Source organism: Vanessa tameamea, chromosome 30, assembly GCF_037043105.1.
Source record: "Vanessa tameamea isolate UH-Manoa-2023 chromosome 30, ilVanTame1 primary haplotype, whole genome shotgun sequence".
NCBI classification, from domain to species: domain Eukaryota; kingdom Metazoa; phylum Arthropoda; class Insecta; order Lepidoptera; family Nymphalidae; genus Vanessa; species Vanessa tameamea.
Window position 1 is genome coordinate 3,330,069 of NC_087338.1, and position 25,127 is coordinate 3,355,195.

Sequence of the window (25,127 nt, forward strand, 5' to 3'; positions counted from 1 at the left end):
ATCAGAAGTAACGACGGTACCACAAACACTGAGACCCAAGACAACATAGAAAAATTAACTTTTTCTACGTAGACTCGGCTGGGAATCCGGGACCTCGGAGTGGCGTACCCATGAAAACCGGTGCACACACTACTCGACCACGGAGGTCGTCGAAGGATAATGATTATGATAGTTGATTATTCATGATAGAAGTTCGAAAATCTTTGAGGCGATTTTAGCCTCGCACTGGCAGTTTTTCCGAAATGATACGACTTGGGAACCTTGAAAAAGGCCGTACGTACCTGCGAGCTCTCCGGTGCTGCAGATGTCCATGGGCGGTGGTAGTCACTTTCCATCAGGTGAGCCTCCTGGCCGTTACCGTACTTTATGCATAATACCTGACGACCAACTATAAAAACGCAAGCGAAGCCGCGGACGACGACGAGTGTTTGAGTTAAAGTGTACGTATAACACGTGTTTACACTTGTATTCAGTGGAAAAAGAAATCCAGTAGTTACTTTTTCAAATCAATCAAAATACCATAGTTTGTTCATAGATAATATAATTGTTGTATATATTAGTATATGTACTAACTCTAAGTTCGTTTATCTCAACGTAATATAGTACATAACATGCCTTATTTATTGATATATATTTTTAATATGAACCAAATTATCATGAACACTTCTAAGTATCGTCGTATAGTTTTTGTCGTATATCATAAAGTATGTAAATTTATTTGCATTAAAATGTCGTTTTAATTGACTCATTGTAATTAACTCAGTCGGTGCTCTACTGCGGGGAAATCAATGATATGTTTACTTTAAAAAAAACATTCTTACATATTTTTTTTATAGTTTAATTTGACATGCCAATGGGCTGCCTGCTCACCGCTGTCCATATATGTTGGTACCGTTATTTTTGATCATCCCTTACTTCATGTACGCACCACCGACCGTAAGACCTGAGTAACGTCCCTTGTACCTGTAGCTACACTGGCTCAGTCAAATATGTACTCAACAATAAGTATTGCTACCTGGTGGTAGAATATCTGATAAGTGGTATATACTCAGACGGACTTGCACTAAGCTCTGTGACCAAGTAAATAAATTAGTCAAACAAAAATAAATCGTTCCGTATTAGCGAGCGCACCAATAATTCCTATCAAAAATAATCTAAATTAAATAAGAGGTACAACATTAAACCAGGTATATATTAACAATATTGAATTAATTTTTAATTCTTTATTGCAAATCAATACTTTGCATCACCTAGATGTCCGAGAATCCACAAGAACGCGATTTTTAAGACATTTTCTGCCTCGCACAATCACTCTGTGGAAGCAGCTTTCGCCGGCGGTTTTTACGAACCGATACGACTTGGGAACCTTCGAGAAAAGAGCGTACTCCTTTCTTAAAGGCCGGCAACGCAGCTGCAAGCCCCCGGTAAATAATAACATAAAAAATAATCTCCATGAACAGACACGATCGTTGCGGTTGTGTTACATAGCGACGAAAAATGGTAATCGGCTTACGTACGCTTGTCTCCTACTTAATTCGGATACTTATTCTGTGTATCTAAGCATTATTAGTTTGAGGATTGTTTCCATGATTACCCTTCCGTATATATAAGTACGTCTTACGTTTATATCTTATTATATATGGTAGTCACTTTCCATCAGGCGAGTCTCCTGCTCGTTTGCCACCTATGACATAAAAAAAAAACTTAAAACTAATTTTAACATTTGGTTTAAACAAAACTTGCATTAGGTGCAAGAGGCGGAGCGATCCCGTGGCGCCCGTGGAAAGACGGAGAGGGTACCGCTGGTTTTTTAGTGGGTTAACCCGGCGTACCTGGGCGCACTCGGCGTCCAGGGCTCCGGGGAGTCCCACACCCCCCCATTTTCCATCACGTGGGGGAAGCGCGTAACGCGTTTTTCCAAAGAGGCGGTCATATGGCTAAAGCAGCGATCGCTTCCAAGTAACGTCAGGGCATACTGGTTGTATAATAAATGTGGGAAAGAGTACAATTATTTTGAATTACGAATGCAATATACATATAAATATATGTAAATACATACATAAATAACTATGTCTAATACATGTAAACTTATTTAAATCACAAAAATCTGAGTAATTAAAAAAAAAAGTTTTTTTTTTTTTAATTTTTATTATTCCGGAATAATCTTAGATACCTACTCTGTCGTAAGGTTACTCTTGAGCATTACTTAACATTAATCTTATTTACTTACTTCGTATTATGTAACTATGGTTGTAAATATTTAATCGTCCTTCAAACGATGGAAGCTTGATTGGTTGATATTTTCGAAGCAAATGTTTATTTTTCGACAAAATATCCTGTTATAGTTAAACTTTCATATACATTACTAACGTTATGTATGTTTGATGAATATCATATATGTTAATTTCGTTTATATATATGTCGGAGGAGCAGTATGCCGAACAAATAGGTACGGGGATTGATCCGACATTTGGAAGACTATGACGTGCAATGGAGATATTCACAAAATAAAACGTATTTAATATCGTCTAATCACTGTATTAATTGATTAAATAATCGTACACCATAAAAATATCAAAAGGATTACATTTGCAAGCAACCATCGCATTCGAGTCGCTTGTCAAAACATAACGGCTCGCGTTGCCATGACACTTACAACTCCATTCGGGGTGACCTGCTCTTAAAAGTAAATCAGCCATCATTATTGCCAACTGCTCGATTCATTAATTATTCAAATCAACAACCAAAGTAACCGCGTCCCGTTATATATATATTTCAAGTTCAAAGCAAGTTTGAATCCAAGCAATATTTACTTTGATTTTACTGCTTTATCCGATTCTTATATATTAGAAGCGTCAGTCGATTTTTGTCCCAGTGATTATGGGACGATAGTTGCACATGAAAAATCGGCTACGGTCTCATTTCGAAGAGCTCCAGTCGTAGATGTGCAGACAATTAAAGAGGATTGTTGATTGCTATTTTTTTTTTTTATGGCATTGGTTGGCGGACGAGCATATGGGCCACCTGATGGTAAGTGGTCACCACGGCCCATAGACAAAGGCGCTGTAAGAAATATTAACCATTCCTTACAACACCTATGCGCCACCAACCTTGGGAACTAAGATGTTATGTCCCTTGTGCCTGTGATTACACTGGCTCACTCACCCTTCTAACCGGAACACAACAATACAGTGTACTGTTATTTGGCGGTAGATTATCTGATGAGTTAGTGGTACCTACGCAGACGGGTAAATTGTTACGATTTTACAAATTAATTTTAGAGAGCGGAAAAAAGTTACTGTGCTGTTAGAGAGCGGTACAACAAAGAAAAAAAAACGTAAACAAAATTAAAGTAAATTGTTTTCGACAAATTCCAATTCTAAATGAACTAATGTATACTATTTGATATCAAAAATTTAATTTAAAATAGGTTTCATCATTTTGTTGCCGAATGTGAATGAGTGAATTGCAGTTTACAAAGAAATGAAATCAAAACAAAACCTGTCATAACTCTCGAAATTCCTAAAAAACCTTTTGAACAAACGCGAATTTTCGCGGGAGACCCACCATTATACGTATAAATGTACATATTTATAATTAGTGTTAAGTGGTCGCACGCCCGAGATGGCCCAGCGGTTAGAACGCGTGCATCTTAACCGATGATTTCGGGTTCAAACCCAGGCAGGCACCACTGAATTTTCATCTGCTTAATTTGTGTTTATAATTCATCTCGTGCTCGGCGGTGAAGGAAAACATCGTGAGGAAACCTGCATGTGTCTAATTTCAACGAAATTCAGCCACATGTGTATTCCGCCAACCCGCATTGGAGCAGCGTGGTGGAATATGCTCCAAAAACCTTCTCCTCAAAGGGAGAGGAGGCCTTTAGCCGAGCAGTGGGAAATTTACAGGCTGCTAATGTTAATGGTCGCACGCGGCTTCGCTTGTGTTTCAGGGGTTGGTCGTCAGGTGTTAACGATAAAAAAGGAGTCATTGTCCTTTTTTAGGGTTCAATATTGTTACATACTAAGTTTCATCAAATTCGGTTCAGTGCATTAGCTGTGATTGCGTAACAGATAGACAGACTTATTTCAGCTTTTGTATTATTAGTATAGTCGTGTTTGTGTTAAACTTGGCTAGGGACTTGGTGGCCCAATTTTCGGGAGCCTTCATTCTTTAAATATGCTATCACATACTATGTATAATACAATAAAAATTATGCTTATTAAATATTTTACTAGCTGTTATCCGCGGATTTGCTCGCGTGGAAATTGAATATACATACATATTTACATATTAATATCTCTTTGTGTGTATTTCAACCCATAAGGATAGAATTTCTAGAAAAGCTTAAATACGTGACTTCTAATTTTTAATCAGTAGCCTAAAAAATCAATTTACATACTTCTAACTTGAAAAATGATGAACTTCCAGACTAACCTGTATACGTAAAGTCAACACCTATTTCCCCCCTAGGGGTAGTATATCCAGAAACGCTTAAATACATATCTATTCGTTTTTATTCAGTATCCCCAAAATAAAGTTTCGTTTCTAACTTAAAAAATGACGGACATCCATAAAAATTTTCAACCAGAAGTATAATGATTTCCAAAATTCTTTACTTAATTAATTAGTGTGTAATTCAATAAAACGATTCCACTCACCAAATTTCATGGCCCTAAGTTTAAGAGCATAGTTTGTCAGCGTGGGAATTTATTTTAGAACACACACATAGGTACTTTCCAATAATACACTTGCATTGTGCAGTGTATCGTACGCACCCCCTAGACAATTAGTTGCTTGTTTTCGTTGCAACGAATAAATTAAATTTTCATTGCGCGTTCATAACGTAGGATTTATAAAAATACATTTATTTATTAGTAATGTATTAGCTATAAGGTTGTCACTCGCAAACACAATTATAAATTATTTGTTAGCATAGGGTGCGGTCAGAGTGCATTAAGATGCCATTATACATTATGATTTTTATTGATTCTACTGCTCTCCTCTAACTAAATTATTATTTTCTGGATATTTTAAGGTTGGTAGGTATAACGAATTAGGGCGTTAAGACACATTAAATAATCACTTACTTAAATTTTATAAATAAAAATAATGGAGGTAAATATTAATCAGTTTTTTTTTTAATTAACTAAAAAATTAAAAAGACATAAATCTTCTTGGTTAAACAAGTCAATTAAAATTATTTTATATTACACAAAAATCAGGGGGGCGGCCCGCTGACGGTATCTGGTCATGAAAGGTACTAACTAAGTATAGCATCAGTACAAAATGGAATGTATATCAACCGTTTTTGCTTAGCACTATGCACTATTTTAATTAAGCATTTAAATAATTAGGAATTAAGCAGACGAACTAAACGACATGAGTTTGGGTATGAGTTGGCGTTTGTTTTAAATTTCGTATTAAGAGAAAAAAAATAAGCAGGATAGTGCAAAAATTACATTACATTCAGGTTCATTCGGGTATTCACTATGTTCATCCTTACAATTTTGTACTTTTAATTCGACATTAGGGGAAAATAGTTACCCTTCGTACACTTTTCAGATTTTATTTTTTTACGATGTGATTAATTGTCGTATTTACCTAGTTTATGTGCTTAAGTGTAACAAATATATTATAGTTTGTTACAAAAAAGTCCAAAACTATTATGACAAAAGGTTAAAGGGTTATAGGCTTTTTTCTACATAAAATAATTGTACGAATGTACCCCACGTATTGGTATGGTACGGGTACGTTCGTACAGTAAATGCGGTAAATTCGTACGCCATGGGGTAGATTCATACAGGGTAATTAAAAAGCCAATTAAAATCGTTCAATTTTTATTAATTATTACAAAAATATTTATTTATCAAAGAACTAACTTAATAATATGTGACTTGACTAATAGTCGAAATCTTGAAAAGTTAAAATTAACAATTGCATCCCACGACACTCGCGCCCCACCCTTATGCTAACTTGTCTATGTGTGCGTAGACGATTCGCGAAATTATAAGACTCGGCTCGAAATAAAAACTGACGTGCTCCCACCTTGGGCTCTGGGGAGGAACTGAAAATTTATTGACAGCGATGTCGAATAATAAGTCAAAACCGTCAAATGATTTTCTCCATACTAAAAAGTATGGACGACGAATGCCAAAAAGTAAGCAATATTTAAATAAAAATTACTATAATATTATGTGATATAATAGAAATTTAACACGGTGAACTTATTATTTACACTTTTGTGTCCCCATTTAACCAAAAATACATGTATAAACTAGCAGCTAAATAGCTTAAAAAACGTTAATAGAAAAGGTCGATTTCAGTGTTTGGAGTGATGTTGACGATGAATTTACTGAGTTATTAATACAAATTTTATAAATATCATGCGGTGAAACTTGAGATCTATCTATTAAGATACTGAATGTTTTTTTTCATCCATAATCAATGCTCCAGTTTTAAGATATTTCGAAAATAGTAAGCGCTATTTAGGCGTTCCGCAAGGACTGTCCTCTTAATAGTTTACGCTCGCCGATAACGGATCAGTCAGTCAGGGCATGTTATTTTATAAGTATTGATATATTTACATAACAATGTTATACATAACATACACAATGACGCCGACACCATCATATATAATGAAACAGCGATGATATAAGGCTGATTATATAATCGAAAAAGGACATAGACGAATAATAAAAGACAATAATATTTCAAACGGCAATTAAAACAATTTATTTATTTAACAAAAGTACACCATTTGCAAAATCAGTTCAATAACCTATAACTGTAATTGGAACGGTGGGAAACTAATGAGTAACTGATGAGTTTCTTGCCGGTTCTTATAGGTAGAATCAACTTTCCGAATCGGTGGTAGATTTACATTTAAACAGTGTAACATTACGATACAAAGGTGCGTTTATGAGCGTACTTGAATAAAGAATGTTTTGATTTCGATTTTGTTACATAAAAATATATGTATATAATATATTTTCACATTTTTCTAGCGCAACTAATAATCCAAACATATTTTTTCATTGGTTGAAATCTACATTGTGCCTGAGTACATTTATACTCGAGCCGAGATGGCCCAGTGGTTAGAACGCGTGCATCTTAACCGATGCTTTCGGGTTCAAACCTACGCTTAATTTGTGTTTATAATTCATCTCGTGCTCGGCGGTGAAGGAAAACTCCAATATTCTCCAAAACCTTCTCCTCAAAGGGAGAGGAGGCCCTTAGCCCAGCAGTGGGAAATTTACAGGCTGCTAATGTAAAAATGTAAAAATCATATATACTCTATAGAGTATAAATTATATTTTATATCGTATAATTTTCTGTGTGTATAAATGGCACCCGTGCGAAGCCGCGGCGGTTCGCTAGTAAATTATACTTATAAAGAGAAGGGCGGCGGTGGTCGGTGGTTGAAACCGCACGAAGCAGCTAGTTAGACATAATTTAAATTTAACAAACGTCCGTCCTTACATACATAGCCCTCGTTTCGTAACATTTTACTTAAAACACTTACTATTTACAAGTACAAGTAATAACTCGATTACAACAGAGATACTTAACAGTAGTTAACTGCCGCGTTGGCCTAGTGGTTAATTAAGGCTGTCGATCTCGAGGTTCTTAGTTCGTATTTACTGACGCGAATTCACAGTAATAGCCGGTTGCTTGACACTTTCGTGCCTTGGAATTTACATCGTGTTCGGTTTGGAAGAAATACATCGTGAGGAAAACTGCACGTGCCTGATGAAACTTCTTCACTTGTGCATCGTAGCACAGAATGGATCCGCGTTGTGGAACGATCTCCAAACATTTCCTTTTAAAGGCCAGGAGAGAGTCACTTCCAGACTATAAAAGTAACTACTGATATTCTTGCCGGTTCTTCTCGGTAGCATCTGCATTCCGAACCGGTGGTAGCTTCGATTTATATAGTTTTTTTAAATGACGATTCAAAAGTGCTTGTAAACGCCAACTTGATTAAAGTATATTTTGATTTTTAATTATAAGTATTAATTCAGTAGATGCAAGATCTATGGTGCTTGGTTTTGAACCCGCGATCTTCGGTTAAGATTGACTAGTTCGTAGTCGTTTATTATATGTTTGTATGAGGATATATTCACATGTAACAAGGAGTTATGTTTATAAACATAGCTATATCATTTTATATAATATATATTTCGTAGGAAAATAACTTCTAAATCAAGATTCACGGTGAAGTGGTCTTAGATAATCGCGAGCGTGTCCATCCATGTAATATACTTCAAATGCTTTTATGACACAGAGAAATATTGATTGAGATTTTTAAGGCTTTTTTGAGAAATCGGTACACGATTGTAATAACATTGTACGAGTCGAAAAAAGTGGTTAAAACGCGTGCATCTTAACCGATGATTTCGGGTTCCAACCCAGACAAGCACCGATTAATTTTCATGTGTTTAATTTGTTTTTATAATTCATCTCGTGCTCGGCGGTGAAGGAAAACATCGTAAGCAAACCTGCATTGGTCTAATTTCTATAACGAAATTCTGACACATGTGTATTCCATCAACCCGCATTGGAGCAGAGTGGTGGAATATTCTCCAAACCTTCTCCTCAAAGAGAGAGGAGGCCTTAGCCTAGCAGTGGGAAATTTACAGACTGTCAATGTTAACGTAAAAAAATAAAAAAAATAACAAATATTTATAAAACTCACCAGATCTTCATACTTTGATTTTAGAACTCATCTTTAAGTGCTTTAGAATAAGATTAATTCATTAAATAATATGTCATCATACATAAATTATACTTACGCACTAAAACAACAAATATATTATTACATTAGCTCAAACTAAACTAAACCAGATATCCCAAATGGTTGTCAATTGATCGCGATGTTTCAACGAGAGACTTCGCCTTAAAAGTTATTCAAAATAAATTTAAACATAGCTCCCATTAAAATATACACAAAAGTGTTTTTTGATTAATCACCAAATCTCCGAAACACAAACAACTACAAACTTGAAATTTTCGAGGTAGGTTCATTTCATTCCTTTACCTTTAAGGGGGTAAGACTTTATGAAGTTTTAATATGCCATAGGTACCTATAATAACAGCACTCGCAGCTCGGTCTAGAAATTATCGCTCTCCACGGATATTGTTCATTGATTAAATATACTTACGATGTTTAATATTTAAATAGAATAAATTACTTCTAATACTGCTAAGCTCCTTCCATTATGTTAATATTTAGCCAACATATAACATATGTGTATATTTATTTATGTTATAACAGCGTAAAATCGACACATTTTTGAAGTGATAACTTCTTATGGGAGGGCAAACCTTCGTTGAGCTTCGTTACGTAACGCGTTACGGCGCCAGTCTATCTGGCGTCCTTTTCTCTTATACATTCTTCATTAAAATTAATTTAATATATATTATTTAATGAATTGTGACATAATATAATTGTAAAATATATTTTATAATCGAATAAAAGATTTTATTATTAATATACATAAAATTTAAGTAATAACATAAGCTTTTCAAGTTAAATATTAAATAGTTCAACTTAGATTAGTAGTATTGGTCATCGGTTACGATTAAGCTGAGATTATTTTGTTGTGTGGAATAGTCGAAGTAGAATCGAAATAGAATCGGAAAGGACTGATTACCGTTATTAGAATTATAGCTTGGTGGTAGGGCTTTATGCAAGCCCGTTTGGGTAGGTACCACCCACTCATCAGATATTCTACCGTCAAACAACAGTATTGTTGTGTACTGGTTTGAAGCGTCAGCAAGCCAGTATAATTACTGGCACAAGGGACATAACATCTTAGTTCCCAAGGTTGGTGGCGCATTGGCGATGTGGGGAATGGTTAATATTTCTTACAGCGCCATTGTCTATGGGCGGCGGTGACCACTTACCATCAGGTATCTCATACACTCGTCGTTGTAGGCATGATGTACTATTTTTTTTTTACATTAGCAGCCTGTAAATTTCCCACTGCTGGGCTAAAGCCTCCTCTCCCTTTGAGGAGATGGTTTGGAGCATATTCCACCACGCTGCTCCAATGCGGGTTGGTGGAATACACATGTGGCAGAAATTCGATGAAATTAGACACATATGCACTTCCTCACGATGTTTTCTTTCACCGCCGAGCACGAGATGAATTATAAACACAAATTAAGCACATGAAAATTCAGTGGTGCTTGCCTGGGTTTGAACCCGCAATCATCGGTTAAGCTGCACGCGTTCTAACCACTGGCCCATCTTGGCTGTCGATATACTATATGTTATTGTATTTAACTAACATGTACTTGTAAATGTACTTATAAATATGTAACTACTGATTTTATTGCCGGTAGAATCTACATTTCGAACAGGTTTTAAAATAGGTTTGTAAAAAGTCAATTCACGAAAAAGTTTTTTAAAGACAATTTGAATTAAATAAATTTTGATTCAAAATAAATTTAACAATAAGCCAAGTAATAATCTAGTTCCGCGTTTAAAAACCAAGGTAGACACAATTATTATAAAATAATTTAAGAACACGCGTGCGAAAACTGTGCCGAATTCGTTATACTTGGTTTGAGTTTATGTTATTCGTTTACGCTGAAGTATGGAGGTCACTAATTCTAATCTGTGATGTTTTTTTTTTCACTTTGCAATATTTTTTAATTTCGAGCCGTAATGGTCTCCACTGAATCACGGGGAGGTGATTCGAGTTGAGTATTGAGAGCCCATTTAAGGGCTCCGAGTACGCGCGTTCTAAGTGTGACCGCTGTGAGGCCGAACCTCGTCGGTTTAGGACGTCAGGAGCGTCGGGGAGTTAGAAATGACGTCGACGAGTCTAAATCATTGAGGAACTTCGACCCCGGCGGCTGGGTCACCTACCTTTTTATTGTAATCGATGGTTTTGTACTGTCGATAGTCATTAGTCAGTGAATTAGTTTGAGATGGGTATAATTACGAAGTCAAAGTTCTCGATAATGTTATTTTAAACGAAGTGCGGATTTGTGATTGAAACGATACTATCGATATCCTGAATAGTGTTGCATATCGATAGTCCACTATCGATAGACTATCGATAGTTAAGGTGTAAGCGATACTATCGATAGTATTGTCACGTGTCAATACTATCGATAGTATCGATACTATCGATAGCTTCCCATGAGCAATACTATTGATACTATCGATATGTTTACAAAAACCATTACTTTTAACCAAAACTATCGATAGTATCGATAGTTTTGTGCTATCGATAGCCAGTAATTTCCGATAGTATTACTTTCTCAAGATAAGTAATTTAGTAGGCCAACTATAGTGTATATTTAAATAAATGACATTAAATTAAATTTACCACAATATTTGTTTTTAGGATTAAGACATTTTGTGCGGAAGACGAATAATGAAAAATTTAAATATGAAAAATGTTGACAATATTTTTTGTGTTTGATTTGTGAATAAACATTATAAATACTCATAACATTAAAAAAACTTTTAGGAGGACGGTGGCATTACAATAAATAATTTTTGTAGTAATCGATTAGAATAAATTACGAATACATTACTTACATTAAAAAACTAATACTATAAAAAAATCGCTGGCTATCGATAGTCTAAAACTATCGATACTATCGATAGTAGCAATAGTATCGCTACAACCAATTGTATTGCTTATTCGATAGTATTGCCACTATCGATAGTATTGCTCACGGACAGCTATCGATACTAACGATAATATCGATACTATTGGTCAATACGATACTATCGATAGTACTATCGATATGCTGAATAGTTTTCGTGGTCAACTATCGATAGTCAAACTATTGATAGTTCTGCAACGCTGATCCTGAATAGTTTTCGAGGTCATTTATCGATAGTTCTGCAAAGCTGGATAGTAATGCTATCATCTTCGTCGTTCAGGACCTACATAGGACACCTGAGTCTGTGTGACCTTGAAGCTATGTTATTTCAACCTATATCACCCTATACAAATATCTGGCCAGCGCGATTCAGGAAAGTGACATATTCAATTAGCGCCATCTATCGCCACGGGCTGTAACATACGCAAATGTAATATTTGTTTATGAATTATTTAAAATATGTCTTCGAGTAAACACTTTGTTTTACCCGTGAGATGTAATATGATAAGGCACGGCCTACACTTATGCGATGGAATAATTTAAAACTGCCACCACACGTGTGTCCAATCGAGATAACATCAACATTGTATTGTATTGAATTAAATGTATATTTAAACTATAATTTGTAATACTAAGTAATAGTAGTAACTATATATTTTGATACAACATAACTTTGAATACTTCCTTAAATAATCAATTTATTGGCATTTGGAATTCTCGTCCGTTTTCAAGTTTATTCGGGACAGAAAAACAGAGAACACAACAATAAAATTCTAGTCAAAATATGATTTATTCAAGTAGGATCATAAAAGCACTTTGAATCATGTTACAATGTTAAATTAAATACAAAGCTACCACCGGTTCGGAAAGTAGATTCTACCGAGAACAACCGGCAAGAAACTCAGTAGTTAATTTTTTACACGATTTTAAATACAGATTATGTTGATGAAGTAGAATTAAATTTATTTACTCGTATATCTTGCCTGACAATCAAAAAATACTTTTTAAAAGTCCACGTTTTTTTATCATTTATATAATGTTGTATTAAGTAATATTCCTTATTTATCAATGTTTTATTGCCATGGGATTTAAATTTACTTAAGGCAAGTTGAAAATACCCGTGGAAAAGTTTTGGTTCGGTTTGTTTTAATTAAACTCGCAAATAGGAATATTAACTTAGAAAATTCACAGACAGACAATTGTATTGATGTTGTGTATACCCCTTTATGTTTTGGATAATAATGTTATCGCTTTTGGTTCGCTCGGTTGCTTAAATGGATTTGAAGCTTTAATTAAACATCATGTATCCGGTTTCAGTACAAGGTAGTTTAAAAGATTACATCTCATATACGAATATGTAGCTTATGCATGCGCTATGTCATTTGCTACGGCTTTTCCCCTTTAGGTAAACACATATATATATAAAAACAAAAAAAAATCAAACATAAAAAAATATATTTATGTATACACAATGCAACTTTTAATAGATAAATCTCAATGACCGTTTAAAATAAAAAAAAAAATCTATAAAAGAACATTTATGAAATACAAGAACCAAGATTTCCCAGTTTAGAGAGCTCCGCCGAACCACCAACGAATTAACATTGAGGCGCAAATGGACACGTATCATTGAAACGATACCGTAACTCAGACTATAAAGAAAAAAAAATGACGTCATAAGTAGTATTATAGGACGTGTAACAGCTGATATCTTGGTAATCATCACCTCTCGGAAAATATGTACTATACCATCTGACTACAGACTCGCACGGCGCGCGCTCATTGGTTCGAAAAGCGCGCGCTCATTGGTCCGAAAAGCGCGCGCTCATTGGTCCGAAAAGCGCGCGTCCGTGGCTGTTACACATTTGCGTCCCTTTTACGAAATCGATCCTACAGATTGCAAGGAAGACATTTTTTAGCATAAAAACAAAAATGACGATTATTAATACAGAAAGTAACAGTACTTTTGACGTTTCAAAAATAAGACGCGTCTTATTACTTTAGGTTACTTTATTTTGGATTCGTTGTTGTCGTCTCTATAATGTTCCGTATATCCCATCTGGCTTGTGTTTTACAATCGCATTCGTTGCCGATTCGATCCAATTTTTGTGGGTATGAGTCCTACATTACCCGGAGTAGAGACCCTCAGAAATTTCCTCTGAGGAACCAGAGGAACTTTCTGAAATTTTCTCTTGTATAAGGTTTGAATGTTAACTTCGTAAGAGCCAATTTTCATATAACATTAACAGCCTGTAAATTTCCCACTACTGGGCTAAGGGCTCCTCTCCCTTTGAGGAGAAAGTTTGGAGCATATTCCACCACGCTGTTCCAATGCGGGTTGGTGGAATACATATGTGGCAGAATATATGAAATTAGACACATGCAGGTTTCCTCATGATGTTTTCCTTCACCGCCGAGCACGAGATAAATTATAAACACAAATTAAGCACATGAAAATTCAGTGGTGCTTGCCTGGGTTTGAACCCGCAATCATCGGTTAAGTTGCACGCGTTCTAACCACTGGGCCATATCGGCTCTGCATCATCATAATAATTTTCATACACTTGATTTATTATAATTATGATTTAGGTTTGTGCTCGGCTGTAAACATAGCGAGGAAACCTGCACATATCGGATAGAAATCTGACACGTTTATAACCGATAAGAAGCACAAAACCCTCTCTACAAGAAGGAAGAAGGTTTGAATATGCTCCAAACCTTCTCCTCAAAGGGAAAGGAGGCCTTAGCCCAGCAGTGGGAAATTTACAGGCTGTTAATGTATGTATGTATGTATATATATATCTATGTATGTATGTATGTATGTATGTATGTATCTATGTATCTATATATCTATGTATCTATGTATCTATGTATCTAACTATCTATCTATGTATCTATGTATCTATGTATCTATGTATCTATCTATCTATCTATGTATCTATGTATCTATGTATGTATGTATCTATGTATCTATGTATGTATGTATGTATGTATGTATGTATGTATGTATGGATGTATGTATGTATGTATGTATGGATGTATGTATGTATGTATGTATGTATGTATGTATGTATGTATGTATGTCTGTATGTATGTATCTATGTATGTATGTATGTATGTATGTATGTATGTATGTATGTATGTATGTATGTATGTATGTATGTATGTATGTATGTATGTATGTATGTATGTATGTATGTATGTATGTATGTATGTATGTATGTATGTATGTATGTATGTATGTATGTATGTATGTATGTATGTATGTATGTATGTATGTATGTATGTATGTATGTATGTATGTATGTATGTATGTATGTATGTATGTATGTATGTATGTATGTATGTATGTATGTATGTATGTATGTATGTATGTATGTATGTATGTATGTATGTATGTATGTATGTATGTATGTATGTATGTATGTATGTATGTATGTATGTATGTATGTATGTATCTATGTATCTATGTATCTATGTATCTATGTATGTATGTATGTATCTATGTATCTATGTATCTATGTATGTATGTATGTATGTATGTATGTATCTATGTATCTATGTATCTATGTATGTATGTATGTATGTATGTATCTATGTATCTATATATCTATGTATCTATGTATCTATGTATCTAACTATCTATCTATGTATCTATGTATCTATGTATCTATGTATCTATGTATCTATCTATCTATCTATGTATCTATGTATCTATCTATCTATCTATGTATCTATGTATCTATGTATGTATGTATCTATGTATGTATCTATGTATGTATGTATGTATGTATATATCTATGTATGTATGTATGTATGTATGTATGTATGTATCTATGTATGTATATATGTATGTATGTATGTATGTCTGTATGTATGTATGTATCACATATTTATCATGTTACTGAGAAGTTATCGACAGAAAACCCCCCCTGGGAACGATGAGGCAATGCTTTTGAATAGATTATTGAGAAAAGTGACGTAGACTTTGCGGTTATGTATTAGTTACAGCAACAAAGTAACAGATAGAGTGAATAGTTAATGATCGTAATGTTCATTACCTTGTCAACACGCACGTGTTGAATTATAAAGACCTTTCACACGACACATGTCAATCATGAATATGTCTGCAGATATATTGTCCGTGCTGATGGAAATTAATTTTGATCGTGTTTATTGTTTATTTCGTACTAGTTGTCGCCCGCGGTTTCGTTTGCGTTTTAGGAGTTCGTTGACATGTGTTAGGCAAAAAAGGTAACCTATGTCCTTTCTTGGAGTTCAAGTTTGCCTCGTACCAAGTTTCATCAAATTCGGTTCATTGGTTTGCCAGTGAAAGAGCGACAGACAGACAGACAGAGTTACTTTCACATTTATAATATTAATATGGATTATAGAATTGTTAGGATTTGGACCCAAGATTTTTTGTTCAGATCTACGTTTTTATCTACTGAGTGTTTTGGGTTCGATATGTAAAGATTAATAACTTGTTCCGCTTAAATAAATTCAAGGTTAATTTGCGGAAGCAAATCTGGAAGAAGGAAATTTTTAATGGAGTATTTTTATGCTCTTGGTCGTAAAAACACTATGTTAATTGTGTACTTGAGACGAATTAAATCTCTATCAAAACATAACAGTCCCATTTATCATATAAACTATTTAAAACACAGGAGGGATTAAGAAAACCACTGTAGAGTTCTTGGAATTTGGTTTTAGTATCTTGCTTGGTGATTCTCTCCTTGTGCATGCCCGTCTGGGCAGATACCACACACAGATCAGATATTCTATCGCCAAAGAGCAGTACTCAGGATTGCTTTGTTCCTGTTTGAAGAGTTAGTGAGCCAGTGCAACTAAATGCACAAGGAACATAATCTTAGTTCCCAAGGCTTAACCTCAAGAACCCCGGTATATATTTTACTGTGAAATGTTTTCGCAATAGATACAGACGCGATCATTTCACCTCCAGTGGAATAGTTTTGGATTATAAGTAAAGGTCAAATCAAGAACTGTTTGTAGTAGGTACATAAAATAATAGAGCTACAAGCAAATCGCATGGAATACGTAAAATCTTTGTTTAACCTTTACTACTTATTTTATTGAAACAGTAGAATCTTATTCTCATGAGTTCGTTTGAGTTAGAAAACTTGTACAGTTATGGACACTCGCGTGAAGGTTTCTTGTAGTACCATGTATGTCCTTATCAAACCTAATTCGCATTAACTTAAAGGTTGTTCGATCATGATTTCTGTACTACTGACAAACACAATACCTTTGCGCTAAATTTGAGGTCGAAAGAGGAATAATTGTTATTCCTTGATATAAGTCATCGGGTTTACAAGTACCGGAGTCAATCTAAACTCTTGAATATAAAAACCGTAGAACGTCACGTCGCTTGCACTGAACGTGCTAAGAATCTCTATAAGATCACGTGTGATTACCGACATACTGCGTAACGTTCATGATTCGAATTAGATATGAGATTAGATACACACACAAACATACACGTTCTAGGATATATTGTAGACGTACTAGCCTTCGACGTTGTCTGAAATCTTAAGTAAATAATTAAGAAAGAATTAAAACTACAGTTACGAGGGCTGAGAGAAGGTATGGAATAGATCAACGGTACACTATATTGTAAGAGCCATCGCGGCTCTTGTTATATAGTGGTTATAAGACGTAAAACTTAACCGTTGATTCTGAGTTCAAACCCGGGCAAGTTTCACTTAGTTAATTCGCTCTGTTTATATTTTTAATTTATATCGTGCTCGGCGATTAAGGAAAACATCTGCCACGTGCTAAAACTTCACTTCAAAAGCCTTTGGACCTGTGGAGCCTTTGGACCAACAGTGAGACGTAAAAAGGCTTTTTTTTTAACTTTGTGCGTTGTGATTGTATTGCACAAACACATTGCAATCAAACATTAAATCTAAAAAACAGTCCCTTAAGCTTGTAAATCAACTGCGATAGTGAGCCAGTAACTTTTTTGTAACTCACTTCGTATATTATTTATGAAATCCTTATAACCGAAAAATTATAGTACGCTATGGTGACGCATGTTTTAAATGTTATAATCATTATAGTCACACACACGCACCTATAACATGTAAAGCTTGTAAATTTCCCACTGCTGGGCTAAAGCCTCCTCTCCCTTTAGTGAAGAAGGTTTGGAGCATATTCTACCAAGCTGCTCCAATACGGGTTGGTGGATTCATATGAGTCAGAATTTCGTTGAAATTAGACACATGCAGGTTTCCTGACGACCGACGAGCACGAGATGATTTATAAACACAAATTATGCACATGAAATATTCAGCTGTGCTTGCCTTGGGTTTGAACCCGCAATCATCAGTTAAGATGTACGCGTTCTAACCACTGGACCATCTCGGCTCTCATTATTATAGTCAATTTCGCATATTGTTTGATTGCACGATCTTTTTCTGCAGTAAATTTTGAGTTTATAGCTAGATATGGTTTACGACCTATCACGAGAAAAAAAAAGTCCCCAATAAAAAGACATTTAACGCGACCGACCTTAAAACTTAATATAACTTAGTCGTATTAAGACCATGCCCAATGTATGTTTTAATGTGTGCGTTGATTTTATATTAAAGATAAAAAACCTTGGACTAAGTATTTATAGAATTTTGGCAAAATAAATAATAAAATAATTGTTGTTTACTGACTTTCTCTGTAATTAAAATGGCGGAAAAGAGTTTCTTGCCGGGTCTTCCCGGTAGAATCTTCTTTTCGAACCGGTGGTAGCTTTATATTTTATTTAACAGTGTAATATGACGATACAAAAGTGCCTTTATGAGCCCAATTGAATAAAGACTACTTTGATTTTGTGTTCGTATAAATAAATTGCTCTTGCTGATTACTTATGAGTTTCTCAAAATGGGCCATAACGCACTGACTGCTTGGTCTAGTGGTTAGATATATAGCCGCAGATTCCTGGGTTCAAACCCCAGGTCGAACCAATAAAATGACTTCTATTATGCACTATTATTATTATTATTTATATATTTTTACCATAGATAATATATATTTATTTTGTGGATATTATATCTGTATGTATGTATATTGTTATGTATTGTCAATTACTAATACTGCCTTCTTGGTCTTCTGTTTAGCCTAAAGGTTGACTGGCAGAGAATGCAGCCTTTTGTTCCATTTACTTTGTTGTGGTCAATAAAGTAATAAAAAAAAAAAATGTTACCGAGTTTTTACGTCAAAATCTCAGTAACAGCCCGGGATCTGGAAGTAGGAGATGTGTACACTCCCGTTCCTTGGAAAGAAGGTACAACCGTTGTCCTGGGTCTAAATTATTTCTAGTCTTGTCGGAATAGAGAGTGCACACACACCCGTTTACTAAAATATGTCTGACGTAGTTGACTGGTCTCTCTTGTGTGATTGACGTGGCCAAAATCGTTTAACGCAAAACGATTATTTCAAATGGGGCTTGTAGAGTTGTTGATCGTACTTTTCATCCTTATAATATCTATCTATTTGTAAATATGGATAGGTTTGTGAAGGGATTTCCTTTATTTTATTTGATAGCTATTGACGAGCCTCTTAAAGCTCGTATTCTGGTATAATTTTAGCCATTTTTTCAGGTGCGGAATCAGAATATTTTAAGTTATTATTTTACCAGTGATTTGTGTAATGTTTAAAGTAGTAATGAAATATAATGTAAGTGAGAAACAGCCTGATGACTTTGTGTTTCTTAAAAATGGCGCAGCCACATTGTCATAGTAGTAAATAAATAAAATTCTTAAACCATAAAAATTGACACAGCCGTCCATGATGTTTTTGGCCATAGAGACATATTTTTTTTTTTTTCGATGTGTGATGGTTGTCATTTTTCAAGTATTTTTCACAGTTCGTAATTTACTCAAACGCGGCCAAAACCGCGAACGGAAACTAGTATATAAATTGTCTGTCTGGTTAAGTTTCAAATTACTCATAATTTGAAACACGAACGGAAAGAGATATTAATTTATTTATTATAAATAATTACATTATATTCATTACGCGTGTTAACTATGACGCGGTAAAGAATTCTGCAAATAGGTAGAGCCATTCGATTCTAAGTAACGCAAATAATTGTTAAATCGTTAGAATTATTATAATAATTTGAATTCTCGTGCAGTGTTTTAATTGACTAACTTGCCGCATCGGTTTAGTGGCTAGCTTATGGAATCAATATATTCCATTGATTCGAATCTCAGTCGGGGGAAAATCTACTAACAAATTAACACGATATCGCGACCGAATTGAAACGTAATGATTGATTTTCATCCGTTTTATATTCCACTAACACGATCCAATGGCGGTTTTTTGTTTGTTTGTTTATGATATGATGGTTAGTGGTCACTACCGCCCATAGACAATGACGCTGTAAGAAATATTAACCATTCCTTACATCGCCAATGCGCCACCGACCTCGGGAACTAAGATGTTATGTCCCTTGTGCCTGTAGTTACACTGGCTCACTCATCCTTCAAACTGGAACACAACAATACTGAGTAGAATATCTGATGAGTGGGTGGTACCTACCCATAAGTACTAAGTCCACACTTTTTTTATCTTTAATATAATCTTGTATTGAGTAATATGCCTTATTTATGTGTGTTTTATTTTAGTCTGTTTTGTAAACGTTTGTTTTTTTATTAATTTCAAGTCGGTTCCGTATTCCATTTTATTATATTGATCGAGACGCAAGTGATTAGATGATTCTATGATCTAGATTGATATAGAATCAAATGCCGATGAAACTACACCTTAAATCTACACTGAACTCAACGCAAAGTAACATATAATAAATCCAATTCGTAAACATAGCGCTACACATTTCTATGTTAATGATATCGTCCTGATTTTGGTCGCAGAGGCCAATCTCAATGGAGACCTAACCTAACCTAACTACACAGGAGGTTATAGTGCGAAAGTTTATGCGCAAACACAGCTGCTCTCTATTTCCTCCCACTGAATCCAATGTGCAAATCGTTTATATAGTGAGTAAATAACAGAGTGCAAATATCCCACTGCTGGGCACATGCCTCGTCTCCCTTATGTTAGGAAAGTTTTTTTCTAACAACACGCTCCAATGTCGATTGCTGGATGAATTGCAGGTCTTGAAATTTTGAATTTTTTAGTAGTCACACACTAATATAAATTTCCCACTGCTGGGCGAAGGCCTCCTCCCTATTTGAGGAGAAGGTTTGCAGCATATTCCACCACGCTGCTCCAATGGTTGGATACACATGTGCCAGAATTTCCTCGTGATGTATTCCTTCAACGGGTTTGAATCGACAATCTTCGGTCAAGGATTACATGTTCTAGTCATTTAGTCATTTGGCTAATCTCAAATTATTTTGTTTTGTTTCAGATCATGTCCAGATGTGAAGAAATTATATCTTCTAACGAGACCAAAGAAGAATAAAGATATCTTGAAACGATTGCAAGAGCAATTCGATGACGCGGTAATTTAATTTATTTCCTGCACGTGTAGTTACGTGTATTCAATTAAATAATTTCAATTAAAATTCATAACGAATAAATCGTAATTCAAGTTCGATCTTGAGATATTATAATTATTATAAATATATATATATACCATCGTAAAATTGTAAATAACAATTATATATATTTAGATGACATTTAGTATGGAGATAGTTTAAGTGCCGGGGAAGAATATGGCTTTTTTAAATTCACCTTTCGTAATTAATTTATTGATCGTTATTTGGGGGTGACGATTTGTGTGCCACAGGGAAGGTTTCATAAATTTCGCGTGGGTAAAGCCGCGAGGTTCAACGAGTCTATCTATAAAAAATATTTATCTATTATTATTTTGTACGTTTTGTTTAATTTTAAATTTTGTATCCAACAATATACATATATCCGCTAAATAAACATTAAAGTTAACCAATATAAGGTTCGGTGTGTCAATATAAGTTAAGTTGTGTGTTCCTTCAACTACAGGGGACCACAGCGCGCACTATTAAACGGGAAATGTTTTGAACACAGCTACGATAAAAAGTGAAAAAATAATTCAACAGTACAAAATCAAAGAATTAGAAACTTCAATAGAATATATTTTTGTGCTGGTCTTTTAAAGTTTAGTGAGACACACTTTTTTTGGATAACTGAATCTCCGTTCACAATCTTTCGACATTTAACAATATCTCCGGATAGATTATTATCCGACAGTATTTACAATGTTACGATGATCTATATATATATATGTTCCCGGATTCGTTTGGGTGCTGATTGAGACGTACGACGATGACGGGTCTAGTCGCACACTCTTCAATAATAAATAAATAAACATTGGACAACACCACATACATTACTCTGATCCCAATGTAAGTAGCTAAAGCACTTGTGTTATGGAAAATCGGACGGTATCACAAACACCCAGACCCAAGACAACATAGAAAATTAAAGAAGTTTTTCTACATCGATTCCGTCAGGAATCGAACCTCGGAGTGCCGTACCCATGAAAACCGGTGTACACACTACTCGACCACGGAGGTCGTCACCTTTGTTACAGCAATATTCGTTAAGTCGTCGACGTTAAGTCTATATATTTTTATTTACAGTTGTACGATAAGCTACGAAAACAGGCGCCTGATTTCATAGAAAAGATTTCGGTCATCGAAGGTGATGTGGGACAGCTCAATCTTGGTATTAGCGATGAAGATAGAGTGAAAATAATGAATGAGGTAAATTAAAATTTTCAGTTCAAACCATTGTAATGAGTTTTCGGACTTAATGTACCGTCAAATGGAAATACTTCGTATTACTCTAGTCTAGTCGAAGACTGCAAATGCACGCGTGTGTTTCGTTTACTATTTTATACTTTTGTTGACAATTTTGATACTTGATGACTTTTGAATTAGTCCAGTTGCTCGAACACGTTAATCTTAAGCGAAGAGTTGTGCTAGTTTTCCTCCAGTGACTATAAACACCGTGAGTAAACTCGCATTGGATAAACGTGGTAGATTAATCCTCAAAACTTCTGCTCAGTAGGTAAGAAGACCTCAGCCGGATTATTGAACTATGCACGTGACCCAACGTGGCATGAGTCAATCCCAGTGGAAAAATTTGCTAGGGAGATAACATCTTAGTTAATATGGTTATTGATGCATTTCAATAATTACTTCATAGGATGTGGTGACGATTTTCCGGCCGCAGTGTTATTCTATAAGAACTCAATTCATATCTCACTCGTGAAATGAAAACTGACTTAGAGTGTTTTTTTTTTATTCTGTTTCATCTATCCTTTATATATTATAAATATCCTTGGCAATGTTAGCGTGCAAACCGCCGGTACGTCAAGGTGGCACGCTCAAGCAATCACGTGATGTCCCCAAGTGACGGATGGATGGATACCCGATTTTTTAGTGGGTATTCCATCGGACTCAGTGTCTGCCATGCTGCATATCCGCCCTCCCCCAAGTATCATGGTCAATATCGCATTTTTCTATCGGACATTTTATGATCACGGGCTGTGTTCTCATCAGAATAGATCAATAGTACCTTTTCACTATGCAGCAAAAAAAAAAAATACGAGAAAAAGATTTAAATTAATATAACTATAAAATATATTTCAGGTAGAATATATTTTCCACGGCGCAGCTACCGTGCGATTCGATGAAGCACTCAAAACAGCTGTGGAGATCAACGTTCGTGGTACGCGGGAAATATTGACACTTGCACGGTCTTGCACGAAGCTGCGAGCGCACGTGCATATATCGACCGCTTACAGGTACACGACTAGTATTATAAGTTACTAGCGACCAGACCCGGCTTCGCACGGGCTTATACAGAAATATCAAAATTTTATTACAGCCAGTTGTCCAAATGCCCCTTTTTGCAACGAACGATTTGTTGCTGCAATTTTGGAATCAGTGTTTTAAGAAATTTTTCTTACCGAAATTGTCTTTGCTTTTCAAAAATTGGCTTATAGTTTTAACTTAAATATAATTTATGCTCTATAGCTCTAAGGAATAATGTACCTATCTTCCAGCAACTTCTTTTAGAATTGAATCCTTACTTCCGGAGAAATGAATCATTTCCCTACCCCCCTAACCAATTTTTCCCTCAATTTACACACCTACCCCGCCCCAACTTCTCAATACGTAAATTAGATGGACATAAATGACTTAATCTATAAATGAATCATTTCGGATTTATTTTATTAAATAATGCTGTCTCTTTCTTTTAAATGTCATAAGATGAGAGAACGATATACATTTATCAGTCTTTAAGTAAATACCTGCTAATCATAGCTCATATAATAACCATTCACATGTCTGGTAAACAAATAAACTGAAGATATATTTGCTGAGTTTTTTCGCCGGTTCTTCTCAGGACCGAGGTGCTAATTTCCGAACCGGTGGTAGATTTTTGACCACCAATGAGCAAGTGTAAACTTCTATATTGAATAATGGTTTTTGACCTTGACCTTTGAAGACGTTTCCTGCAATTTATTACTAAAACTTATTCAGGTCTGTTAGTTAGTCTTTAATGCCATATCGTTCGATTGAAGACTAGAAGATTCCAATTCCAAATAATGTAACCGGCTGGCTTTAGAAATAAAATTATGCCCTTGAAAATTTAACCAAATTCAAATGTGAGCCGTGGACAAATATTGATCCATGTTTCACAATTAATTTACGACTATTTTTTCTCATTTGTGTGTATGATATGAAAGTCATACCTGCTTGATATTTTCTTGTAAAGCGCTTTTCGCTTTTTATTAATAAGTTGCACTATTTCGAAGACGGGGCGGGTCGCTACTGAGTGATAAGCGACCCGACCCGATTCGTATATTTATGTTTATGTTACGAAAAACGTGAATTATTAACGAATTATTATTTGTCTTCATTCACTGTAATAACAAAACTTCAGACAATTTTTTTAAGGTTTTTTATCGCGATTACAAAGTTCAAGCTAAACGGCTAAGTAAGTTTACTTTAACTATACGTATGTAATTAATTAATTTCAGTAATTGTCCTATACGAGAAATTGATGAGAAATTCTACGAAAGTTCATTGTCCGGCGAGAAGTTGATTGATCTCGTTGAGAATATCGACGAGAAGACCTTAAACACCATCACTCCTGGGTAAGTGATTTAAGATATTTGTATTTGAATATTTCAGTTAGTAGGACTTTGTCCAAGCCCGTCTGGTTAGGTACAACCCACTCATATTTCTAATCACAAACAGTCATACTTATATACAGTACTGTTTTGTCCAGTTTGAAGGGTGAGTGAGCCAGTGTAACTACAGGCACAAGGACATTACATCTCTGTTTCCAACTTTTGTGGCGCATTTATTAAAATTTGATACGGCGATATTGTGTATGGGCAGTGGTGACCACTTATTGACCACTTACGCTATACAAATGATACGAATCTAGAAAACTTTGGTGATTATTGGTGAAGGCTGAGTTTGACAGGCACAAGGGACTTAATAACTTAGCTCCGAAGG

General features: G+C 35.1%; 1 protein-coding gene across 2 annotated transcripts in view; it reads left to right on the top strand.

Moving 5' to 3' along the window:
• The window catches only part of LOC113391691 (fatty acyl-CoA reductase wat-like), a 51,054-nt gene that overhangs the window by 21,328 nt on the left and 4,599 nt on the right, over nt 1-25,127 (top strand). For both annotated transcript variants that reach the window (XM_026627746.2, XM_026627747.2), the window contains exons 3-6: nt 21,020-21,113; nt 22,233-22,355; nt 23,247-23,401; nt 24,644-24,760. In XM_026627746.2, coding sequence (XP_026483531.2) covers nt 21,020-21,113; nt 22,233-22,355; nt 23,247-23,401; nt 24,644-24,760 — 489 coding nt within the window. The remainder of the gene's footprint in view (nt 1-21,019; nt 21,114-22,232; nt 22,356-23,246; nt 23,402-24,643; nt 24,761-25,127) is intronic.